The following is a 22,620-nucleotide window of genomic DNA, read 5'->3' on the forward strand; positions in this document are numbered from 1 at the left end:
CACTGTACTGGAATGGTCGTGGACAAAGCCCAGTAAGGATCATGGACAAGTCTCTACAGCCTACGACTCAATCTCTTTCAGGACTTTGTGCACGACTTGGACTTGGGAGATTTCCCCAAATCACTGAGGTGGAACTCTCAAGTCTCCTTAAGCTTCCCTGTCAGGTGCCATGTATTGTCTGAAAATAATCTACAGTTACAAATCAAAAACATGATTGGGTTTTCATACTAAACATAGTGAAGTTGCCAGAGCTCCCTTTTGTTGTACTTGATATTTTTCTTGAAGAATGATGTTTTTGTGAAGAGGATATACTAAGCTGGGTATTAACCTGGGATCTGTGAATCTCAAATAGTATCAATGATGAGTTTTAGGGCAGCTGTGAACCCCAGAATTGCATGTATACAGGAGTTTTGTATTTTTCTGGGGTAAACATTACATGTTTGAAAGAGATATGAACCACAGAAAATTAAGAATGACCGAAGAGCTGGATGTGGTGGTGCGGCTTGGGAGGCTGAGGCAGGAGGATTGCTAGTTCAAAGCCAGCCTCAGCAAGAGTAAGATACTAAGCAATTCTGTGAGACCCTGTCTCTAAATAAAATATAAAATAGGGTTGGGGATGTGACTCAGTAGTTGAGTGCCCCCGAGTTCAATCCCTGGTACCTGCTGCCCCTACCCACACCCCCCCCAAAAAAAAAAGAATGACTAAAGAGTCTACATATATCTTGACCAGAGAGTCTTCTTATTGAAGTGGAGTGTTTGGATGAGCACACCCGTTATCACCGGCCTGCCTGCCTTAAATTCCTCTTTCTGTGGGTCCTCTGACCTGCTGGGTTCCCATACGTATGTAAGTTTTTCAGCCCTGCATAGTTTGTCTGCTTCTGTGCTGGCCAATGTGACTTGAAGAGAATGACCTTCGGTACCCACGACCACCAAAAACTCAGTGCTAGCCCGTAGAGGACCTGTCTGTAAAACAAGGAAACTTCAGGGAATTCATGTCTACTGCAGAAGGGCATCTCCAAGCACTTCTTCTGTCAGCTCTGATCCTTGGCTTTAGAAAAGATATGCATTATAAATATAGTTTACAGTCATGTTGTCTTCTAAATAAAATTAAGTTGTTTTTTTTTTTTTTTTTTTTTAAGTCTAATGGGCTTTCTCTGTTATTGTTGCAATAGGAAGCTGTTAAGGAACTTGAAAACCTTTTGTCACAGAAAATTTATTGCCCTGATAGCAGAGGCAGATGGTGGGATCGACTGGCTCTTAACTTACACCAGCACTTGAAGCGCTTGGAACCGGTATGCAAGAATATACCCAATGCTTTTGTTACTTCTGAATGAGTTTTTTAAATATGGCAAATTATTAAGTACTTTATCCATTCATTTTGGTGCTGGGGGTCAAACCCAGGACCTTGCACTTAATATGCAAGCAGTTACCACTGAGCTATACCCGCAGCTATACCTCCAGCCTGTTATATTCTGAATATAATTAGAATATTTATTTCTTTTTGTTAACATTCTTTGTCTGACTTGTTCCAATCCAAGTAGAAATAACACAACCTTTAAAGAGAGGAAGTCTGCTATCTTTTCTTCCATTATTTGGAAGATGGGTTCACAGTGGACTGTGTTGGGATTCAGGAGTTAGGATCTAGAACTCAAGGGAGATGATCAGCCCTCAACAGGTGCCTTCATGACAGTGTGTTTTGTTTTGTTTTTGTTTTGTGGTGCTGGGGTTGGAACCACAACCTTACTCATGCTATGCAAGCATTTTCAGGAAGTTACATCCCCAGTACCTAAGGTAATGTTTTTGTTTTGGAAATAGTGATTTTATTTGCTTGTTGCCCTGATGGAAATGTTACTTTCCTTATCTTAACTGCAAGTGCTTTATGAGTAACTCTTTGTACTTCTGTGAGGTATTTTGCTGTGCCCCTAGGACATGTGTTGTCTCAACTGTAAACAGGCCACCACCTCTTGAGGGCACCAGGGCTCCCTATTCTGGCATCTTGGGGACTTGGAAGTAGAGGGATTCTGCTGCCACTATATCCAGCAGGGTGGGGCTTCAGAGCTGCTGCTGCTGAGCCAGGCGACAACAGTGGCTCTTTGTGTTGCTGCCTGCGGGTCCCCCTCCCTGTCTACATTCCAGCCTGAATTCAAGTTGAATGGAGGGGACTGTGCCTCTGGGAGGTTTTGTTTTTTCCAGTGGCATATTAAATGAATCAGGGTGATACAGGAGTGGAAAAAATTGGCCATGGAATGTGGAACTGTGATGTAGTGTTTTTGCTGCCTTCCACTGAAAAAGTGCCTTGTTACCTCAGGTACCTGTGAAAAGCCACTGGAAGCTGTTTTGTTGTGGAGGTGGGCATGGTGCCCCCTTTCCTGCCAGTGTTCTTTGAGGCTCCAGTAGCAAGAGAAGGCGTCTCTTGGCCCAGCACTAAGCGTGAAAGAGACAGAGCTTGTGCTCTTGCTGCTGCTTTCTTTGTTCACAGTAAAGGCTCAAGGATGTTGCAGCTCTCTCCCTGGTTCATAGTGCTGCTCACAGGAGCCTTCCCTCAGAGTCACAGGGGTAGATAGGCTACTGAGCTTATTTTTTATTGATAGTAAGAAACTTATAGTTCCTTTTAACCTTTCTCAGCAGTCTCACTGGCTACACTCACAGGCCTCATGATCATGTTACTATTCCTTATGTGCTTTATGTCAGCCCCTAGAGCAGAAGCCATTAGCAAGAGTGCTTATTCTTGCAGATTGCCAGGGGCCAGCCAGGGGCCCCAGAGCCAGGGTGGAGCTAGTCTGGCTATTCCCTCCCTGTTCCAGGCCTCTGTTGCTGCTGTCTCTTGCCAAGGTACAGAACACTCTCAGATGGCCCGTTCTCACTGTTGACTCCTTTTATACCCTCAATTCCTCATGGCCCGAGCCTTCATTGATATTTAAGTTTCTTTTCTCTCTTTTTAAATTTTTTTTTTACTGTAAGATATGTAACATATGTAAAATTTGTCATTTTAACAAATTTTAAGTGTACAATTCAGTGGCATTGATTATGCCATGTTGTATAAGCATTACTCTAGTGTCTATCACTCCAAACAGAAACTCTGTAATCATTATGTAAATTCTCTCTGTTTTCTCCTTCCACAAACCTCACTTTACTTTCTGTGAATGTGCCTCTTGTGTATATTTCAAAAAAGCTGAATCACACAATATTTGCCCTTTTGTGTCTGACTTATTTCACTTAGCATAATGTTTCCAAGCTTCATCCATGTTGCAGCATGTCAGAACTTCATTTTTATGGATGAATTATAAATAATTCATTGTATATAAACCTCCTTTGGTTTATCCAGTCACCTATAAACGGATGCTTGGGTTGCTTCCACCTTTTGGCTGTTTTTAATAATGCCCCCATGAACATGCATGTACAAGTGTATGTCTATGTCCCTGTTTTGATTTCTTTTGGAATATTCCTAGGTGTGGATTTTTGAGTCATTTTGGTAATTTTATTTTTGCTTCAGAAACTGCCAAACTGTTCTTTAGAGTGTTTGCAGTTTTTATATTTCCACCAACAAGGAACAAGGATTTCAATTTCTCTATATCCTTGCCAATGCTTGTTATTTTCTGATTTCACCCATCATAACAGGAATAAAGTGGTACCTTTTTCTAGTTTTCAGTATTTCTCTTTGTTTATTTGTCCAACTTGGAACAACCTTGGGAAACATGTTAGACTCCTCCAAACTCTAGGTACCTTTCCTGTAAATAAGGAATTAGGCCCAGCTCTGCGGTTCTGACTCTACATGAGAGCCACCTAGAAGTTTTGACTGGTCAGTTTCCTAGGTGCCTGTTGTGGAATTCGTCTCATTTTGTAGATCAAGGGTGGGACACACATTTTCTTTCACTGCCCCTCACCCAGAAGAAATTCTGAGAACCATAGACCCAAGTGTTCCTCTAAATTCTTTTCTAGCCCATGATACAGGGATGTCCTGAGGGGCATGCTCTTGGTGAGGAAGGGGCCATGGGATGTTCTGTCCCCATGAATAATGAATAACATGCTGGTTGTGCTCCTGCACTTAACAATGAGGATTATAGTTAATCTGTATGTTAAAAATATCAGAATAAGATCTAAGAAAATAGTTTGTATCTCTAGAAGTGCTATTTGCTTACTTGCATATTAGTAAAACTGAATAATTAGTAGTGAAATTTTCTTACTCTGTTAAGCTAAATTAGTAGATGCTGCCATAGGGTTTTTTAGGATCTTGATATGTGACATGTTATTTACTAGGCTATCAGGTGCATTATTAAAGGGCTGGCAGATCCAGAGGTAAGGACAGGACACCGTCTTTCACTTTATCAGAGAGCCATGCGCCTGCGAGAGTCTCCAAGCTGTAAAAAGTATAAGCACCTCTTTCATCAGCTGCCAGAAATTGCTGTTGAAGATGTTAAACATGTAAGTAGTTTCCTTTGGGTGCTTTGTTTGTCTTGAGTACTGGATTGAACCCAGGGTATTGCGGTTTTAAGTGCATGCTCTACCTCTGAGCATCCTCCTCAGCCCTTTTTGTGTGCTTTGGATTTAAACACGTGTACTTGTTTGTTTGTTTTTCTAACTGAAAGCAACCTAAGAACAGTTTTAGTGTGCATTTTCATTAGGAAATGTAACAGTCTAATGTGCATTTTGGATAATGACATGGCCATTGCTCCCATTTTCATTCTAATACTCTCTCGCCAATAAGAATGGGTCAGCTGGTGTGGTCACACCTGAATTAAGTGATTGAACTTTTGAGCAGGAGCTCAGAACATCTGGTGGTTTCTCCTGGAAATGGGGGATCTGGAGAGTTCCTCCCATGACAGATGCTTTCCAAAGGCCAGAACCTTATAGGTGTGCCAGTGTGGGTCACACACTTTGTACTCTGTTAAAAGCACAGCTTTAGCATTAGGAAGGTTTATCCCCAGGACTCTACAGGCAGGTTTACAGGTACTTTGAGGTGAAGTGAAGCTAATGGATGTTCTTCTGCTGCTGTCCCAGGTGACCATCACGGGCAGGCTGTGCCCACAGCGTGGGATGGGCAAGTCTGTATTTGTCATGGAGTCTGGGGATACTACTGACCCCACCACAGTACTGTGCTCTGTGGAGGAGCTGGCGCTGGACTATTACAGATGCAACGGCTTTGACCAGGGTAAACAGAAAACATTTCACCTATTCCAGACAATAGGCGAACAGCATTTCCTGATGGTTTGTCAATAGTGGGTTGCCATCATCTCTCTTTCCTCTGCCCATGGTAGAATACACTGGTAAGCGAGGCCCAGCTGCTTTTGAGGATCACAAATTTGATGCTAGCCTCAACAACTTGGTGAGACCCTATACTGAAATAAAATAAAAAGGGCTAAGGATGTAGTTCCTTGGTAGAATACTTAACCTGGCATATACTGGGCCCTGTTCAATCCTCTGTACTGCTGGGGGGGAAAAAAGATACTGCTGATCAAGGAGTATAGAAAAGAGTTTTACTAGCTACAGTTTTTAAAGGGGGTCTTCTTCCCATTCCCCAGTATTCCCCTCCTAATGCCTGTGAAGATCAGTGTTCTCTGGTGGGACATTAGAGACTGTCTTTGCTGTCATAGCTGTTAGTGAGCAGTAAGAAAGGGCAGAGGATGCTGGGTGCTGTGGCACTCGCCTACAGTCCCAGCGGCTGGGGAGGCTGAGACAGGAGAATAGCAAGTTCAAAGCCAGCCTCAGCAACGGTGAGGTACTAAGCAACTCAGTGAGACCCTGTCTCTAAATAAAATACAAAATCGGGTTGGGAATGTGACTCAGTGGTCAAGTGCCCCTGACTTCAATCCCCGGTATAAAACAAAAAAGAAAGGGCAGAGGACTGCCAGAGAGGCTGCCTGATGTCAAACCTGGTGCAGGGACTGAGGGCTGGGCTGCTTCTGAGAGGGTTATCAGACCCAGAATCAGGTCATAAATGAAAGGAGCTTGAAGGATCTGCTCCTCCTAGAGTGATGAACTTGGACTCCAAGTCCTGCCACCTCATTTCCTTGGAGAATCCATTGTCCCTCTACCTCTTGACTCAAGAATGAGTGGAGCTGACCTCTGGTTGCCTCCTGCCCAACTGTGTGCTGTTCTTAAGAATGTTAGGGTATTTCAGTCTGTGACAACAGTCAATCTCTGGGGGCTCCACCTGGTGAGTTTATGAATATGCTGAGCAGGTCTAAGAGAGGAAGTGCACATTTGACTATGACAAAGTTCATATTTTGGAGCTGGGACTGGCCATTTGAGAAAAATATACATGAGTTAGTTTAAATGTGCTTGCTCTTCCTTTTCATATCATGGTTGTTGCAGGCATTTCACTCAGTCAGTTAGTAGATTTGAGGTGTTAGCTTTCCTCTTAGGGCTTCTTCCTTGTATGCACAGACATGATAGAGGATGAGCCCTCCCATACCACAGCTCAGAAGGGCCTGTTGGCCATGGCTGTACCTCCCAGGAGTGAGGCACAGTTGTGGACCACATGTGTTATGGTTGGATCCTGCTTGTGCAGGCTGTATGTTTGTGGAGTCACTCAGAATGAGAGCTGCTTTGGATGTCTCTTGTCACAAGCACTATTACATAACAACAGATAAGGGTTTCATTTTTTACAAAATAACTGACTCATTTCTTAGGTCACTTAGAAACTCCTTCTGTTTGGGTATTCACCAACATCAGCTTCTCTTCCCCTCTTTTATTCTTTCTTTGATTTTGGTCTCGGAGAATTTTGGTCTCACTGTAAATTCAGTGCTTTATCTAAGGTTCAGGGTCAAGTGAAGACATTGAGCACTTACTTGCCTTATAATTGGTAAAATAAAATTGTCATTCCTGGCCCTTAGTAGAATCTAGTACTGAGTAGAAGAATAAAAGTAAATCAAGGAGGGAAGAATTACAGAGGAATCTCCTTTGTTCTATATTTAAGATAAGGAATAAAGTAGGGCTAGTTGTCCTGGAGATACCCTGAGGGCCTGGCTCTAATGTTTTGTTTTGATTTTTGATTTTTATGAAACTTTTTATTATGGAGGATAGTGACCATGACTCTGCAAAAGTGGAAAACCTTGGGGCTGAGGTTGTGACTCAGTGATAGAACGCTCACCTAGCACACATGAGGTGCTGTGTTCAATCCTCAACACCACATAAAAATAAAAACAAATGAAAATAAAAGTATTGTGTCCAACTATAACTAAAAAAAAAACAAAACTGGAAAACCTTTCTGATCTTCTAAACTCACCCAGCTCTAGTCTTCTTTCTTTCTTTTCCTACCGATTTCCCCTGGAATTTGGAAGCTGACCCCAGGTGTCCTCTCATGGTACTTGTTTTGCAGCTCACATGGGCCACTCCTGGGGACAAGTCTTTCCCATCCTCACGTCCAGGCAGCATTTTCCCTGTGCCTGTGCTGTAGGGACACTAGTGTGAAAAAATACTCGATATCTTCAGATAGGTAAAAATCAAGACATTACTCCATTTCAGCATCATGTGAGTGTTCAGATTAATGACAGTTTTAGAAGGATAACTACAAGATAGAATTTTATAAAATATGGGTTTCTTTCTGGTGAGTGCTAAGATTAATCTATATAATCTTTATTATAGGGAAGGGTGATGCTATTGGGGAAGAAGTGTGGAGGCCAGTGAAAACAGAGATACAGTAGGCCTGAAAAGCCTAGACAGAAAAGAACAGAATGAGAATTCCAGCTCCCAGATAATGTCATAGGAGATGTGAAAGCTGGGCAGTTGCTGAAAGAAAGGGCAGGCTGTAAACCAAGCCATTACCCTGACAAACTGTTGGAAAATTCTCTTCATAGAATACTAAATAGTTTTTATAAAAATATATTTCTGTATAGATATATTTTTCATTTTTTAATTTTGATGCAATGAAAATGAGCTGAATACTTGCTGGGCTTTAGTCTAGAGGGGATTTCACATAAGGGTAATCTCAAACCCCTTTAGGGATGATTATTTCTGGATTTCTCAGAAGGATTGCACCAAAAATGACTTCAGTTGGAGTCCACATGCATCACGTGGCTTGCCAAGAAGTTCAGGAACAATTCTGGCCTCCATATTCCTGACTGAGCAGTATATACAAAAGGACAGGAAGCTGATTAGAAGTCAAGGCCTAACTTTCTTCCTGGCAGGACAGGAGCCCAGTATCCTGGTACAAAGCTTTTTAGTAAAGTTCAAGGCTTTAGCCAGTGGCTCCAAACAAGTCCTGTTTTTGCCTCTGTTCTTTTGAATCATAGAGACAGGCTACAGAGACCAGGGGCTAGAACTAAGACAGGGACAGAACAAAGAGAGTCTGGCACAGCTCAGGAATGCAGGACAGAGGAACAGGTCATATACTCTGCTGATGGAGACTCTGGTCTCTGTCCCAAGAGCACTTTTTTGTGCCCACAGACTGCAGATGATTCACAGTGTCCCTGCAGAGAACCTGCGAGCCAGGGTGGCAGCCACATGGCAGGCCTAGGAAGGCACATAGTGAGCAAGCAGCCCCTCAGGCCAGCCTCCCAAGCAGATGAGTGGTGTTGTCTGGTCTTGGCTTTCTGCCCTGTGCTCATTGTGACCTTACACATGTGGACCAGGGCCTGCAGTGTCAAGAGTCTGGCCAGCCAGAGGAACTTTCTTGCCAGTGTGCATAGTGTGTCAGAAGTGGAGTCTGTTGTTTGGTGCCTCCTTTAGCCAAAGCAGTAATGTGCAGAGAGGTATCCATGTGGTTGCCTTCCCTTTTGGGTGTGGTGATATACAGAGAAGCTCAGCTCAGAATAGCTTGGCAAACAGGAACTCTCTGGAGACAGAGGTATGGGGCTATGCCAAAACCCATTTTTTAAAAATTAAGTTAATTTTATTATGGAATGAAACATATCAGCCAAAGGAGAGGTAAAGAATGGTTGGTGGATGAATGACCAACCCATTTAATGGTATCCCATTTAGCAAAACAGCCAAAGCCCACTCTTATCTGGTTATGGACTCTGCCTTTGGCTTTCAGTGATCTGGCACTTTATTTCTTTCTCTGAGGTATTCTCCCAGTTAGTAATGTGTGTGGGACATGAGGATGGAGTATCTAAATTAAATGGTTTTTAAGACTGAAAGCTTCTATAAAAGCCTTGAATACTGGAAACACTGGGAAGACCTTGTTCAGGCCAAAGCAACATAGTGTGTAGGTGAGTGAGGTGAAGTGTAGCAGCACCTGCTAAGTCTGGGGGTGTGGACATGGCCACTGCTCCCCAGTCTCCTCCTGTCAGTCCCTTTATGGACATATTCTTGAGGGATATTGGGGGATGCCTGACACAGAGCCTGCTTGTGGATTCTGTACCCAGCTCAGCCTCCACCACTAAATCAGAGCTGAGGAGGGAACCTGCTTTTTTATTATTAGTATTTTTTTTTTAAGAAAACATGTTCCTTAGGTTATTCACTAAAGTGAAAAACACTGCTTTGTGGCCTTGCAATGTTCATTTGAACTTTTCCATGATTACTAAGATTTTCACCCTTCAGTGGGCTTCTGTATGCAAATAATATAAGAAAATGATTTAGGAATGGCATGAAACTAGCATTTTCTTCAGGCTAAAAATATTTATTATTTCCTTGAAATTGAATATGCAGCAGATGACAGTGGCATTTTCGAAAAAGAAAACAGACAAAACTGATTTTTCCTCCATGTGTATGATTTGTTGCAGGGATCCATGGAGAAGGGTCTACCTTCAGCACCCTGTATGGCCTCCTTCTGTGGGATATAATCTTCATGGATGGGATACCAGACGTCTTCAGAAACGCCTACCAGGTAAGTCGTCAGTGCTGCTCATGAGGAGACCCTTCTGCATGTGCCTGTGATTCACACCCACTTGTGTAATAAATTCCTTTCATATTGGTTATATATATCAGATAATTTTTGCAAACCTTTTGAGAAGAAGAATGTTTCAACCAACCGGCCATTTTCCAAATTGCATAGGTTTTGAGTATTGTTGAGGAGTCTGCTCTCTAGGCATGCTGTGAGAGCTTGCTTTCTCTGTGACACAGGCATCCCCACTGGACTTGTGCACAGACAGCTTCTTCACCAGCAGGGGCCCAGCCCTTGAGGCCAGACTGCAGATGATTCACAGTGCCCCTGCAGAGAACCTGCGAGCCTGGGTGGCAGCCACATGGCAGGCCCAGGAAGGCAGAGTGGCTTCTCTTGTCAGCTGGGACCGCTTCACTTCTCTTCGGCAAGCTCAGGTAACAGTTCATCTTTGTGGCAAGAGCTGGTCCCAAAGTGATGTCTCCCTGGTCCAGGGTGTCTTTTTGGCAACTATCAAAATGCACACACGTGTGTGTGTGTGTGTGTGTGTGTGTGTGTGTGTGTGTGAGAGAGAGAGAGAGAGAGAGAGAGAGAGAGAGAGAGAGAGAGAGGGACACACACACACACACACACACACACACACACACATACAGATAGCTTCTTTTTGCTTGACAGGACTCTTTTCTGTCTCTTTTTAACTACTGGCCTCTATGAGTCATTGCAGTCATATTCCTGAGTTCTGACTCTAAAGTTCCTTCTTCCTCAGATGTTCCCCAGAATGTTCACACAGGGCAGAAGCCTGATAACTGACTGAAGAGAAACTGCTTCCCCAGAGCTCATTAGTGGGGATTTTTGGCAGTGGCTCTGGTCCCTGTATAAGCAGCAAAACAATCTTTGGTGTACCTGGAATCCATTTCTGTTGGACTACTCTGGAGTTGTTCTTTGTCTCATAGTTGCTGAAGCCTATTTGAGGATGAAATACAACATGAAATATTCATGTGTTTTGTGTTCAGGATCTTGTCTCCTGCTTGGGGGGTCCCATCCTCAGTGGTGTGTGCAGGCGACTGGCTGCTGACTTCCGACACTGCCGAGGGGGCCTCCCTGACTTGGTGGTGTGGAACTCCCAGAATCACCGTTTTAAGGTCAGTGGAACCAGAATGGAAAGTTATGTTTGTAATTTTATTTGCAACTGAATCAGAGGCCTCACTTTAGACACTACTTGTGTGGCTGCTTCCAAAACTGAATTCCTCAAGAGCTCCTGGACCAAGGGCAGGGGTTTGGGCAGGGGGTGTCCTCCCTCAGGCTGTGCACTACAAAGTAGCTTGTTTCATCAGAGCAGGTGAGTGAGAGGAGCCATTGAGCCTGATGGAAGTCCAGGTCTCCTGCACCTTCATCATGGAAGTAGCAATCCATCACTCTTGTTGTTTCTGTTCTCAGAATAAGTCACCAGGTCCGGCACACACTCAGAGGGAGTGGGTCCCATAGGGTGTAGACACAAAGAGCTTTGTTATGCTCCCTGAGAGTGAGCACCTCCTCAGTTGTTGTCCATGGGGTACCTTACTTGCCTACCCTGAACCCTGCCCTGCTATGCTGCACTGGTTGGTTGGTTGCTTCTTATTGAGTTTCAAGATTAAAAATAAACTTGTGTGTATATTATATATATATATATATTTCCTGGATACAAGTCTCGGTTGTATTTCATCTAGGTCTATGGCTTCTCTTTTTGTTTTCATAATAGTGTCTTGGAAGAGCAGAAGTATTAAATCTTGACAAAGTTCAGCTTACCTTTCTTTAATGGATCATATTTTTGGTGTCAGATATCAAAAAGGTCCTTAAACTAATAAAAGGACATATCAAGTTTTCAGAATACAAATCAATATGTAAGAATCAATTATATTTCTATATAGTAGCAGCAAGCAAACTGGAAGTTGAATAAGCAGCATCAAAAATATAAAATATTTAATAAGGATCAACCTGTTAAGAGATATACAAAACCTGAACACTGAAAACTAAAAACATTTCTAAGAGAAATTAAAATATAAGTTGATCCTTATTAAGTATTTTATATTTTTGATGCTACTTATTCAACTTCCAGTTGCTTGCTCCTACTATATAGAAATATAGTTGATTCTTGCACATTGATTTGTATTCTGAAAACTTTTTGGTGTATTTCATTGGATTTTCTACATTAGCATTCAGATTGTCTGCTAAGAAAGAGAGTCTTAATTTCTTCCTTTTTAGTATTGATATTTTCTTTCCTCTTTCCTGACTGATTGCACTGGCAGAACCTCCTATATAGACTGTAAGTGGGAAGACTGGCATCCCTTGTTTCTGATCTTAAGGGAAAGCTCTTAGTCTTTCATTATTAAGTATTGTGTCAGATGCAGATATTTTGTAAGTACCTTTTATCAGATTAAGAGATTTTCCTTTATATCTAAGTTTTCTAAGAGTTTTTATCAGGAGTTAGTTGGATTTTGTCAAATGTTTTTAAAAAATTAGGGCTGGAGTTATGGCTCAGTGGTGGAGTGCTTGCCTCACTCATGAGAGGCACTCAGTTTGATCTGTAGCACTACATTAAAGTAAATAAATAAGATAAAGGCATTGTGTCCATCTGCAATGAAAAATATTTAAAAATTTGACATTATTATATGATTTTCTCTTTACTATGTTAATAACATAATTTACATTGGTTTTTGAATCTTTAAATATTTTATTAACATATTCTAAAGAAGTTACAAAGGCACACAATAGTCAGGTAAGCAGTTATGTATAATTAATTAGTACTTGTATAAGTCAAAGACAGGACTATGGTAAACTGTACAGCAGAGCTCATTGAGATGGTACATAAGGCCTTCCAAACAGTGGTTATCAGAACCACCCAAGGAAGTTCAAAGAAAACTACAGATTCCTGGTAGGCACGGTGGCACATGCCTGTAATCTCAGTGGCTCGGGAGGCTGAGGCAGAAGGATCCTGAGTTCAGAGCCCAGCCTCAGCAACAGCAGGTGCTAAGCAACTCAATGAGACCCTGTCTCTAAACAAAATATAAAATAGGGCTGGGAGGTGTCTCAGTGGTCCAGTGCCCCTGAGTTCAGTCTCTGGTACAAAAAAAAAAAGCAACAGAAAACTACAGATTCCTGTGTCCACATCCCCCAAATTATGATTCAAAGGGTGTGAGTGAGGGTATGTACAATCAGGCTTGAACCAGTAGGAATATAGAACATAATCCTTTCTTGATTGGATATGGGTGGCTGAGGATACTGAAGTGACAAAAGTAAAGACATTTTAGACCCAGAAATTGGTGATGGGTATTGAGCTTCATAGTAAGAAGCATTTCTTCATTTTGGCTATGGCTTAAGGAAACTGTTGGCTTCCTCAAGTCTTGGCTGGCCCTTTTATTCAGAATTCCATCTACTCATTGCTTGATCTCAACAGCTGTTCAACATCACTCTAGCCACAAGTCACCACAGGCCAAGAGCAGCCAGAGGCCCAAGAGACTCAAGAACTTCCTCATCAACCATTCACTCCAGTGAGATTCTTGCCTGTTTTTTAATAGAACTCCAGGCCTAAATACTGAGTAACAATAAAATTAAATATTTCTTTAGCCCTGGCTTCCACTTCTCCCTTAACTTGTAGATATTAAAAATTGCTCAACTTATCTGTACCTTTGGATAAAAGCAGGTTGAAATGTTTGCACCCTTCTACTCTGGATAACGTGGCAGACTTTTAGCACATAATCTTAGTCAAAATAAACAAATTTTTCCATCCTGGGTACTTTTCTGGTACCCAGACAACAGTATCCAACATCGTGACTTTGAAAGCATCCAACTTTACAATGTCTACCACTGCTTCATGCACAGTATCCTGGGCTTCCTCATCAAAAGTCAGCTTTCTCCAGCCAGTGAGAAAACTGGAAACACTTTGGAAAACTGGCTCAGTTCTAGGATTGTTTTTAAGATCATTTCAGCAAGTTTCTCTCTTCTGGTACCCAGAATGTAGATGGATTTATTCTATATCCTAAAGTCTTTCTGAAGATTCTGCAGTTCCTCTGGGCCATGATGGTTCATCTTCCAGGTGATTTCCCAGAAGAGCTTGGTTTGGAATCTTTATTTATTTGTTTTGTTTTTGTAGTGCTGGGGATCAAACCCAGGACCTCCTGTATGCTGGGTAAATGCTCTACCACTTGATTTTTCAATCTTACAACCTAACTTGCATTTCTTAGATAAGCCTCACATAATAATTGTGATAAAGTGTGGATTTGATTTTGTAAAATATTATAATTTATTCATATATGTTCATGAAAGATATTGATCTGTAGTTTTCTTATAATATCTTTGCTGAGTTTTGGTTTCAGGGCAATATATTACTGGCCTTTATAGAATGGGATGGAAGATAACATTTTTGGTCTTCAGGAATAGTTTGTTTACAATTATTATTAGTCCATAAAATCTTTGGTGGAATTAAACAGGGAAGCCCAACAGGCCTGGAGTTTTCTTTTTGGGAAACTTCAAAACTCTACATTTCTTTTTTAATCAACATAGAGCTATTCATGTTATATTGATTGAACTTTGGGAGTTTGTGTCTTTTGAGAAGTTGTCCATTTCATGTAAGTTGTTGAATTTTTTTGGCATAAAATTGTTCCTGTGTCTCCTTGTTATTTAAATATCTGTAGAATCATTATTTCTGTCATGCTTTTATTCTGATATTAGTGGTCTGTATCTTTTCTTTTTGTGACCTATCTGGTGGGAGATTTATCAATTTTATTGATTTTTCTCAAAGAACCAGCTTTTGTTATCATTGATTTTTCTCTAATGTGTTTGTTTCATTGATTTCTGCACTTTATAAGTTCCATTCTTCTGATTACTTTGGATTTAATTGTTATTTATGGTTTCTTAGAAAGGAAGTTGTAGTCATTACTTTGAAAGTTTCTTTTTATAAGTCCAGTTTCAAATATCATATTCTAATTATGTAGTACTGGTGCATGGTTATACCTTAATATGTTTGGTCGGTTTCCTAAACTTACTTATTATGCTCAATAAAGTTACTGATTATTTCTTTGTCGATTATATTGGATTATTCATAGGAAAACACAATGTATTTGTTGGGGAAGTAAATTTGCTTTGTCATTTGCAAAAAAAGAAAAAGAAAGTTTCTTTTTCTAATAGAAGTTCATTGGATTAGACAAAGGGGAATGAAGGGAAGGGAGAGGGGAAAGGAATAGGAAAGACAGTAGAATGAATCAGACATAACTTTCCTATGTTCATATATAAATACACAACCAGTGAAACTCCATGTATGTATAATATGTCAAAATGTTATGTATATCTAAAAAGAACAATTTTTAAAAAGTTTCTAATAAAGGTGTTTAGCACTATACATTTCTTTATAAGCACTGCTTTACCTGAATCTCACAAATCTGATATGTTGTTTTCATTTTCATTCAGTTCAAAATACTTTTTTGGAACTGGGGATGTAGCTCAGTAGTAGAGTGCTTGTATGCAGGGTCCTGAGTTTGATTCCCTAGCACCCAGAAAAACAGAAAAAAGAAAAACCCACAACTTTCTTCTTTCCCTTTTGATTTCTTTTTTGAACCATGACTTGATTACAAGTGAGTCAATTTATCCAGTTATCTTTCAGCTGTTGATTTGTGGTTTCCTCTACTAAAATCAGAGGGCATGTTTTATATGACTAGGATCCTAGCAAATTTGAGACTTAGACGTTTTATATAGTCTTACTTACACGGTTTGCTTTGGTGACTCTTCTGTTTGCAAACTTAAATATGTGTTTAACTTGTTGGGAAAGAGGAACAGTATTTTAAAATGTCAATCAATTATCTCAGGTTGATTTATACTGTTGTTTGAGTTTTCTGTGTCCTTACTGTTCCTTATTAACTTGCTCTATAAACTTTTGAGAGAAGAACATTAACATCTCTGATTATAACTGTGAATTTGTATGTTTCTTCTTGCATCTCTATCAATATTTGCTTCATGCATTTTGAAATTAGGATTAGATGCATAAATTTAGAATTGTCAAGTCCTTTTGACAAATCAACCCTTTTATCATTTTGAAATGTCCTTCCTTTATTCCTGATAATTTTTTTTTAAATTTAGAAATCAAATTTCTCAGCATTCTTTTGATTAGTGTTAATATGATACATCTTTTTCCACACTTGTACTGTTTGGGGGGCGGTATTGGGGGTTGAACTCAGGGGCACTTGACCACCAAATCACATCCCGAGCACTGAATTGCTTAGTGCCTTGCTTTTGCTGAGGCTGGCTTCGAACTCAGGATCCTCCTGCCTCCAAAATAGCTGCTGGGATTATAGGTGTACACCACCATGTTTGGCTTCCATTCTTTCACTTTTAACCTAATTTATCTTTATATTTCTATGAGTTTCTTACAGGCAGCATATTATTGCATCTTGCCTTTTAGTCTTTTTAATCCAGCCTAACTTTTGCCTTTAATCGTGGTATCTAACTTTTGTCTTTAATATTTAAATTTAATGTAATTACTGAAATGCTTGGTTTTGAGTCTTAATACTTGTTTTCTCTTTGTCTCAGGTCTCTTTTGTTCTCCCTTTTCTTCTTTTTCTTTCTTTTAAAGATTGCATTTTTTTACCTTAACTTATAGGATACAACTCTGTTGTGTTTCTTACATGGTCGTACTAATCTTAAAAGTTACTGTCTACCTTCAAGTGATACTACACATTTCATGTATGGTATGAATAACTGTGCAACAGATTATTCTTATATCTATCTCCCTCCTAGCATTTGTGTTCTCATGCATTTCACTTCTACACGTAATAAATTCCGTAACACATTATTTTTGCTTTCTGCAGCTGAGTTAAATACTTAATGGGTCTATTTACACACGTAGACCAGTTCTAACGCTTGTTATTCCTTTGTACAGATCCACATTTCCCTTTGGTATCATTTTCCTAGTTGAAAAATTTCCTTTAACATCTTCTTGAAGCAGAGGTCTTCCAATCATATTTTTTAGGTCTTGTAGGACTTCTGAAAAGTCTTTATTTAGCCATTATTTTTGGAAGATTATTTTCTCTGTGCACAGAATTCTATGTTGACAGTTCTTTTAATACTTTTAAAATACTGGTTCACTCTCTTCTAGCTAGCATTTTAAAAATCCTGGCTGTTTCTAAAGATAATCCCTTTATTGATGATTATACTTTTTAATCATTGTATTTCTTAGTGTAGTACTATTCTTGATATTTCTGTGCTTGGCTTCATTAAAGTTTTGTGTTTCTAGTTTATCATATCTGGAAAAAATTTGGCCATTACTCAGTAAAAATAATTTTTTTTCTCCTCTCTTTCCTTTGGGAACCCTAAATGTCCATTAGGCTACAGAATACTGTTTTAAAAAGTTTTTTTCTATACTTCCCCTGGGATTGTTTTTATTTCTGTCTCCTAGTTCAGTAGTGTGCAGTGAACAGAACTGACAGAGTTCCTGCCTTTATGGAACTGATCTGTAATAAAAATATCTATCTTGTGATAAATTGCCATGAAATAAATAAGTACATGAAGCTCCATCCATCTCCTTAGAGATATGGTGGGCCTGTGAGATAGGTTTAAGCTGCTTGAAAGATAAGAAATCAGGCATATGAAAAACAGGGAGAAATGTCCTTTAATAGAGGAATAGTGTGAGGGCCCTTGGAAAGAGCATAGGTTAATCTGAAAGGAGGCCTTTGGAATGATTGGTAGGGCCCAGATCCTAGTTTTGTAGGTTAGGATAAGAAATTTAGATTCAGTTGTAAATATAACAAGTAATTGGATGGTTTTAAATAGGGGAATAACAATAATATTTGCTTTAAAATAAATTTTCAATAGTTTTATACTAAGAATCAGTTTGCAAATTCCTTATGAATAACTGCCTAGTTTCTACAGAACAGAAATATTTCTCAATTTTTTTTTACATATGTATTGCTTTGTATATGTAAAGAGTAGTGTAATAGAGTAAGCCATTTATAAATAATTGTCAGTGAAAATGACTATAGCTAACATCTGGGTAACTGTTCAGTTTCAGTAAAATACTAATTTTTTAAAAGTTTCAGTAGAATACTAATTTTTAAAAATTTATCTTCCAGCTTGTAGAAGTTAAAGGCCCCAGTGATCGACTTTCACAAAAGCAAATGATCTGGTTGGATGAACTGCAGAAGTTGGGGGCTGAAGTAGAAGTCTGCCATGTGGTTGCAGTTGGAGCTAAGAGCAAAGGCCTCAGCTAAAGCCATCAAATTGGGAATATTTACTCATACAGTAATATTTTTAAAAGCATAAAGTAGTATTACATTGTATTTAATTTTGATTTTATCGTCAGTTATAAACCTGAATTACTAATTGATCATTGTATAGTGTCTGTATCTCGGAGAACATGGTGTCTGTTTGAAATACATGAATTGATCCCACACAGTGGGTAATGGTCTTTTTTATAAATGGTCAAAACCCCGTTGGCCATTTTAGGAGCTGGATACATCTATGCCAATAAATTAGACTTAAGAAAAATAAAAGCAAAAACAGAAATGCAAACGTAGTTCATAGCTTTCAGCTTAGGTCTTCTATAAAAGTAACAAATAATTTGGAAACGAAGATCCTTGAATTCAAGTCTTTCTATACTCTTTTACACATTTAGCTGTTAAATATTCTTGTTTTGTGACTACTCAAGAAGGGCAGAAACAACAGTGCAGATTCAGATTGCCTCAGGAATTATACAGTTCTCTTGAATTTCTTAACTTCTTATAGTACAGCATCTGTAGATGCTTGCTATTACCAGTTAGGGCAAGATTGCCAACAGCACGAGCAGTATTTTTCAAGGCAGTTGTACCTCTTCATCCTCTATGTTGAAACAAGGCTGCTCATCACCATTGTTGGGTCTCAAGCAGGCAGAAAGGTGATTTAAATAAATGCTAGGCCCAGGATGTGGGCTAGAGTCCTTGGTCTCCCATAGACTGGGAACTTCTGGGAGAAACTTAACTCCCAGTTTTTGTGTTTATTAAATGGAAGGACCAGTTAGGGAATGGTTTATTACTACCCACATGGCCTAAATACAGCCATTTCTAAAATGTAAAAATTGTTACTGATCATGACTCCATTTTAGAGGGCAAGCAAAACCCTGTGTGAATGAGGCAGTATGTATAGGTAAGAGAGGTATTTACACATCTTCAGTCACTGTGCTCTGGCATATTTCATATTAATAATTATGACAAATAATTTCATGGAAATTTTATTCAGCATCAAGATTTCCTTCACATTCATTCTGCTGAACAAGATCTTTCCTACTCATCCTACTTCAACTCAAGTCATCAGTTTTAGGCACAAAGGTTTTGTTTTCTAAGTCAAGTTTTAACTACTTGAGGTTACTGCCACAGCAAGAAGATTTTGTTGAAAGTTGTGTTGAACAGTTTTCACCATGTTAGTACAAATTAATATCCTTTCCTTAAATAAAGTTAGACAATTTTGGTTTTAAAATTGGTTCCCATCATAAAACAACAGTGAGACACTGTACATCTTCAAGTCCAACACTAGGAAGTCCAATGCTATCTGGCCTTTGCCTGGATTCCATCACCACAGGCTCCACAGGGCCACGGGGACTAGGGGTGTTGAGCTCTCTTTGGTACATTGCACGCAGCCATACTTACCATTTCTGTCACCACAGTGTCATTTTTGTTCGTAGAGATGCCAAGCAGCTTTATAATGGCCCAGACTTAAGGCTGTTAATAGTTGTTTTTCATATTATGCACAATGAACTGTGACACAATAATCATGATAATAACAACTATTCAGTAAAAATAAGACAAACCCCATATTTTACTACATTTGATTATCATACAAAAATATGCATTTTTCTATTTTAAAACAGTATTAATAGTACCTAATCTTTTTTAAACTTATAAATTCACACACACACATAAAAATCTAAAGGAGTTGAAATAAATGTGTGAGGAAAGAAAATTATACAGAAATAGGTGTTCAATTCAAAAAATAAATTTAGAACAATTTATAATAATAAAAAAGCAGCTTAGTGAAGAAGGGGGAATTATTATTAAAATTTCAATAGCAGAAAATACTATGGTGTCTTAAAGGGGTTGGGGCTGGTTTCTAATCAAGGATTATAAAATCTTTAGTGACAATAATGTTATTTGTACATACTGAAAATAGCTCTTGTTTTCTACGAAACAAGTTGGCTTTCAAAACATTGCGTTTATCCACAAAATGAGAAATTTCCTAAGACACTTTTAAGAAAAAACAATTTTTAAGAGGCATACAATTAAAGTAGAAATAGCTGTTTAGTACACATATAGGTAAAACTATCCTGGAAAAAAAAACTTGTTTGGGGAAAGGAAATAAGCTAACTAGATACTTTACTATAATTTTTTTTTTCAAAATTCTCAAGATGGCAGTTTAAGGAACTTTAACATAGTCAGATTTGAATACATGTATCTTTTAAGCAGATGGGGATTTGTTGGGGGGAATGGCACTAAATGCCACTACCAGCAGCACCATTTTAAGGAGCTTAAGCTTGGACCTTGGCTAGGTTCTTATAGTTTGAAAACGGGAATTTCAGATCAGGAATATACCTTTTTAAATTTATTGGTCTCCTCTTAATATTGCTGTCAAAAGTCAGGAAAGCATGTGAGGGAGTTCTTTGTATTAGAACAGCAGTATTTTGAGAGAAGTACACTTTTATTTCTCCTGTTCTTTATTTGTAAGCATTAAGAACTTTAGGAGAAGCACTTCTGTGCAGGTGCCCTGACTTGTGACTTCACTAGTTATTTCCATGGTGTGCCTGCCAGCAACACTTCACCAGGCTGGGAATGCTGACAGGGAAGCCAGGGATGCCTCCAAGCAGGCCTTGCGGTCTATGCAGATAGCACTCTACTGTCTAGGAACCAGTCTGCCAGAGCTAGGGCTGGATGGCCTGACAAACTTCTCAGGATTAGAACTCAGGCTGCTGTGTCCTCAGTGATTTTCAAAGGGACAGAAATTTACTTTGGGAACTCCTGGCTACTGTTATGAAGCTTAGTATGAAAAACCTATTTTCAGTATTTTAACCTCCTAATTTTAAAAAGTGAAATTAGATTTCCTGTGTTATTCATATCTTAATGTCAAAGGCACTTGTTTTATTATCTACAGTGAATACTTGAAAGTTACAGTACACACTGTTTTAAAGTTAGTCCTGTGGATTTAAAAGCAAGCTCATGATTTCAAAACACAGTAATCTAAGTACCCAAACAAGGTGATCTAAAATAATAAATTTGGTCTCAAAATAATGAATGAATTGAGCTCAATTTGAGAAACAGAAAATGACCAGAAAAAAATACAGGAATACCTACTGAAGTCTTTTGGGGGTTTTCCTAGAGATTCCTGGAAGTATACTAAATACTAATTTCTTAACTTTCCTGATGTCTACTTCTTTAGGTTGGTAATCCAACCAAGTATCTAGTAAGCTTTAGTAGGGGGTACAAAGAATGAATGCAGACAAAATAAATATAGTAGAGAACACCTGATTGGTTTGATCATAGTTAAAAGAATGGAGAACGTTGTCTGCACATCACCTAAAATAAGCCAGAACTCTAATGCTAGAGAACATAAAAAACAAAAATTACATTTCTCTTAAACCACTATAAAGGGAGAGTGATTCAACATATTTTTAAAATATTAGTGCAAATTTCATCTATTATTCTTATATATAAAATTATCAGTTTTAAATGCCTAGGTTAACAATTTTGATTCAGAAAAATTTATAGAGCTTCCCTTCAAATGTTCAGAAAATACTACATTTTAGTCTTCATTTGCAAGTGTCTCAGTAGATAACCATATTTTGGCCCCACTTAAAAATTTGCTTAATGGCGTTCCTGAAATACTTCGTCTGCACAGATTTCCTACAGGAGAAAACGGAAAGGAAGAGGAGAGAAACTCTGGTGTCCCGGAGGTGTCATGAGGGCCGCTGGCTCTGAAATACATCCTGCTGTGGTCCAGCTCTGCATAACAGGCTTCTAAGGGGCCGCTCCGCTGCTGCCGCAGCATCCTACTGAGCACATCAACTTCATCAGCCAGAAGGGAGAGCTTGTGAAAGGCGGTGATGGAGCCCCCAAGGTTGATCTGAGCCTCGGGGATCCAGCGGAAGTAGCACAGTTTCCACAGTTTTATGTGTGTTCCAGAGAGATGCGGCAGTATAACCCCATGCAGGTCAGCTGGTTTAGAAAACCATTCTCTAAAATACTGCTCCATATCACTGTTCTGGCTGTCGGTGTGCTGAAGTGGGTCTGGCTTTAGTTTTAATATTAATGAATTTCTCCTGGGCAGTAATTCTTGGTCACTGATGATTCCATTCTTTATGGAAGATGGCATTCCTCTTAGTGTGGAGCTGTAGCTTTTCTACAGAGAAGAGAGATCTTAGCATTATTTTCCTGGAGCGTCACTTTTTAAGAAAGACCAAAGGTACAATGGCAAACATAAACTCAGTATTTATGGAACATGGATGGAATTTCAGCTGCAGAGAACATTTTCATTCTTTCCCTTATGCTTAATGCTTATTCCAATTCTCCTTCCCTGGAATAACACTGTTTTTAGGGGTTAACTCTCCTTAAGGCTCTAACACCTGAATAGGGGTAGAAGGTGAGTGAGTAATCCTTGGGTGCACATTTATGGCTTCTGAGTTAGGGAAAAAAAAAAAAAAACTAGGCTTGGCTAATTCTAGAAAAAATGGGCAGACTAGATGTGTTTCAGAAAACAGGGTTCTAGGCACAGAGTATGATCTGCCAACTCTCAGTTGCTGATTAGGCTTTGTGAGCCTCACACACCAAGAAGAAAAGTCAAATATGGTTACATTAGTAAAAAAGGAAACGATCCCT

General features: G+C 39.3%; 2 protein-coding genes and 1 pseudogene across 5 annotated transcripts in view; 1 reads left to right on the plus strand and 2 right to left on the minus strand.

The window, feature by feature from the left end:
• The window catches only part of Fan1 (FANCD2 and FANCI associated nuclease 1), a 33,591-nt gene extending 15,417 nt beyond the window's left edge, over positions 1-18,174 (plus strand). For all 3 annotated transcript variants that reach the window (XM_026406978.2, XM_026406976.2, XM_026406977.2), the window contains 7 exons: positions 1,173-1,292; positions 4,258-4,422; positions 4,999-5,149; positions 9,663-9,766; positions 10,003-10,197; positions 10,774-10,902; positions 17,857-18,174. In XM_026406978.2, the coding sequence (XP_026262763.2) occupies positions 1,173-1,292; positions 4,258-4,422; positions 4,999-5,149; positions 9,663-9,766; positions 10,003-10,197; positions 10,774-10,902; positions 17,857-17,994 (1,002 nt within the window). In that variant the 3' untranslated portion in view covers positions 17,995-18,174. The remainder of the gene's footprint in view (positions 1-1,172; positions 1,293-4,257; positions 4,423-4,998; positions 5,150-9,662; positions 9,767-10,002; positions 10,198-10,773; positions 10,903-17,856) is intronic.
• Positions 13,198-13,825, minus strand: LOC113195437 (protein HTATIP2 pseudogene; annotated as a pseudogene).
• Positions 18,175-18,976: 802 nt separating the features above from the next.
• Positions 18,977-22,620, minus strand: part of Mtmr10 (myotubularin related protein 10) — a 53,100-nt gene continuing 49,456 nt past the window's right edge. For both annotated transcript variants that reach the window (XM_077800223.1, XM_077800224.1), the window contains one exon: positions 18,977-22,144. In XM_077800223.1, the coding sequence (XP_077656349.1) occupies positions 21,548-22,144 (597 nt within the window). In that variant the 3' untranslated portion in view covers positions 18,977-21,547. The remainder of the gene's footprint in view (positions 22,145-22,620) is intronic.

Source organism: Urocitellus parryii, chromosome 6 (genome assembly GCF_045843805.1).
Source record: "Urocitellus parryii isolate mUroPar1 chromosome 6, mUroPar1.hap1, whole genome shotgun sequence".
Taxonomy (NCBI): Eukaryota; Metazoa; Chordata; class Mammalia; order Rodentia; family Sciuridae; genus Urocitellus; species Urocitellus parryii.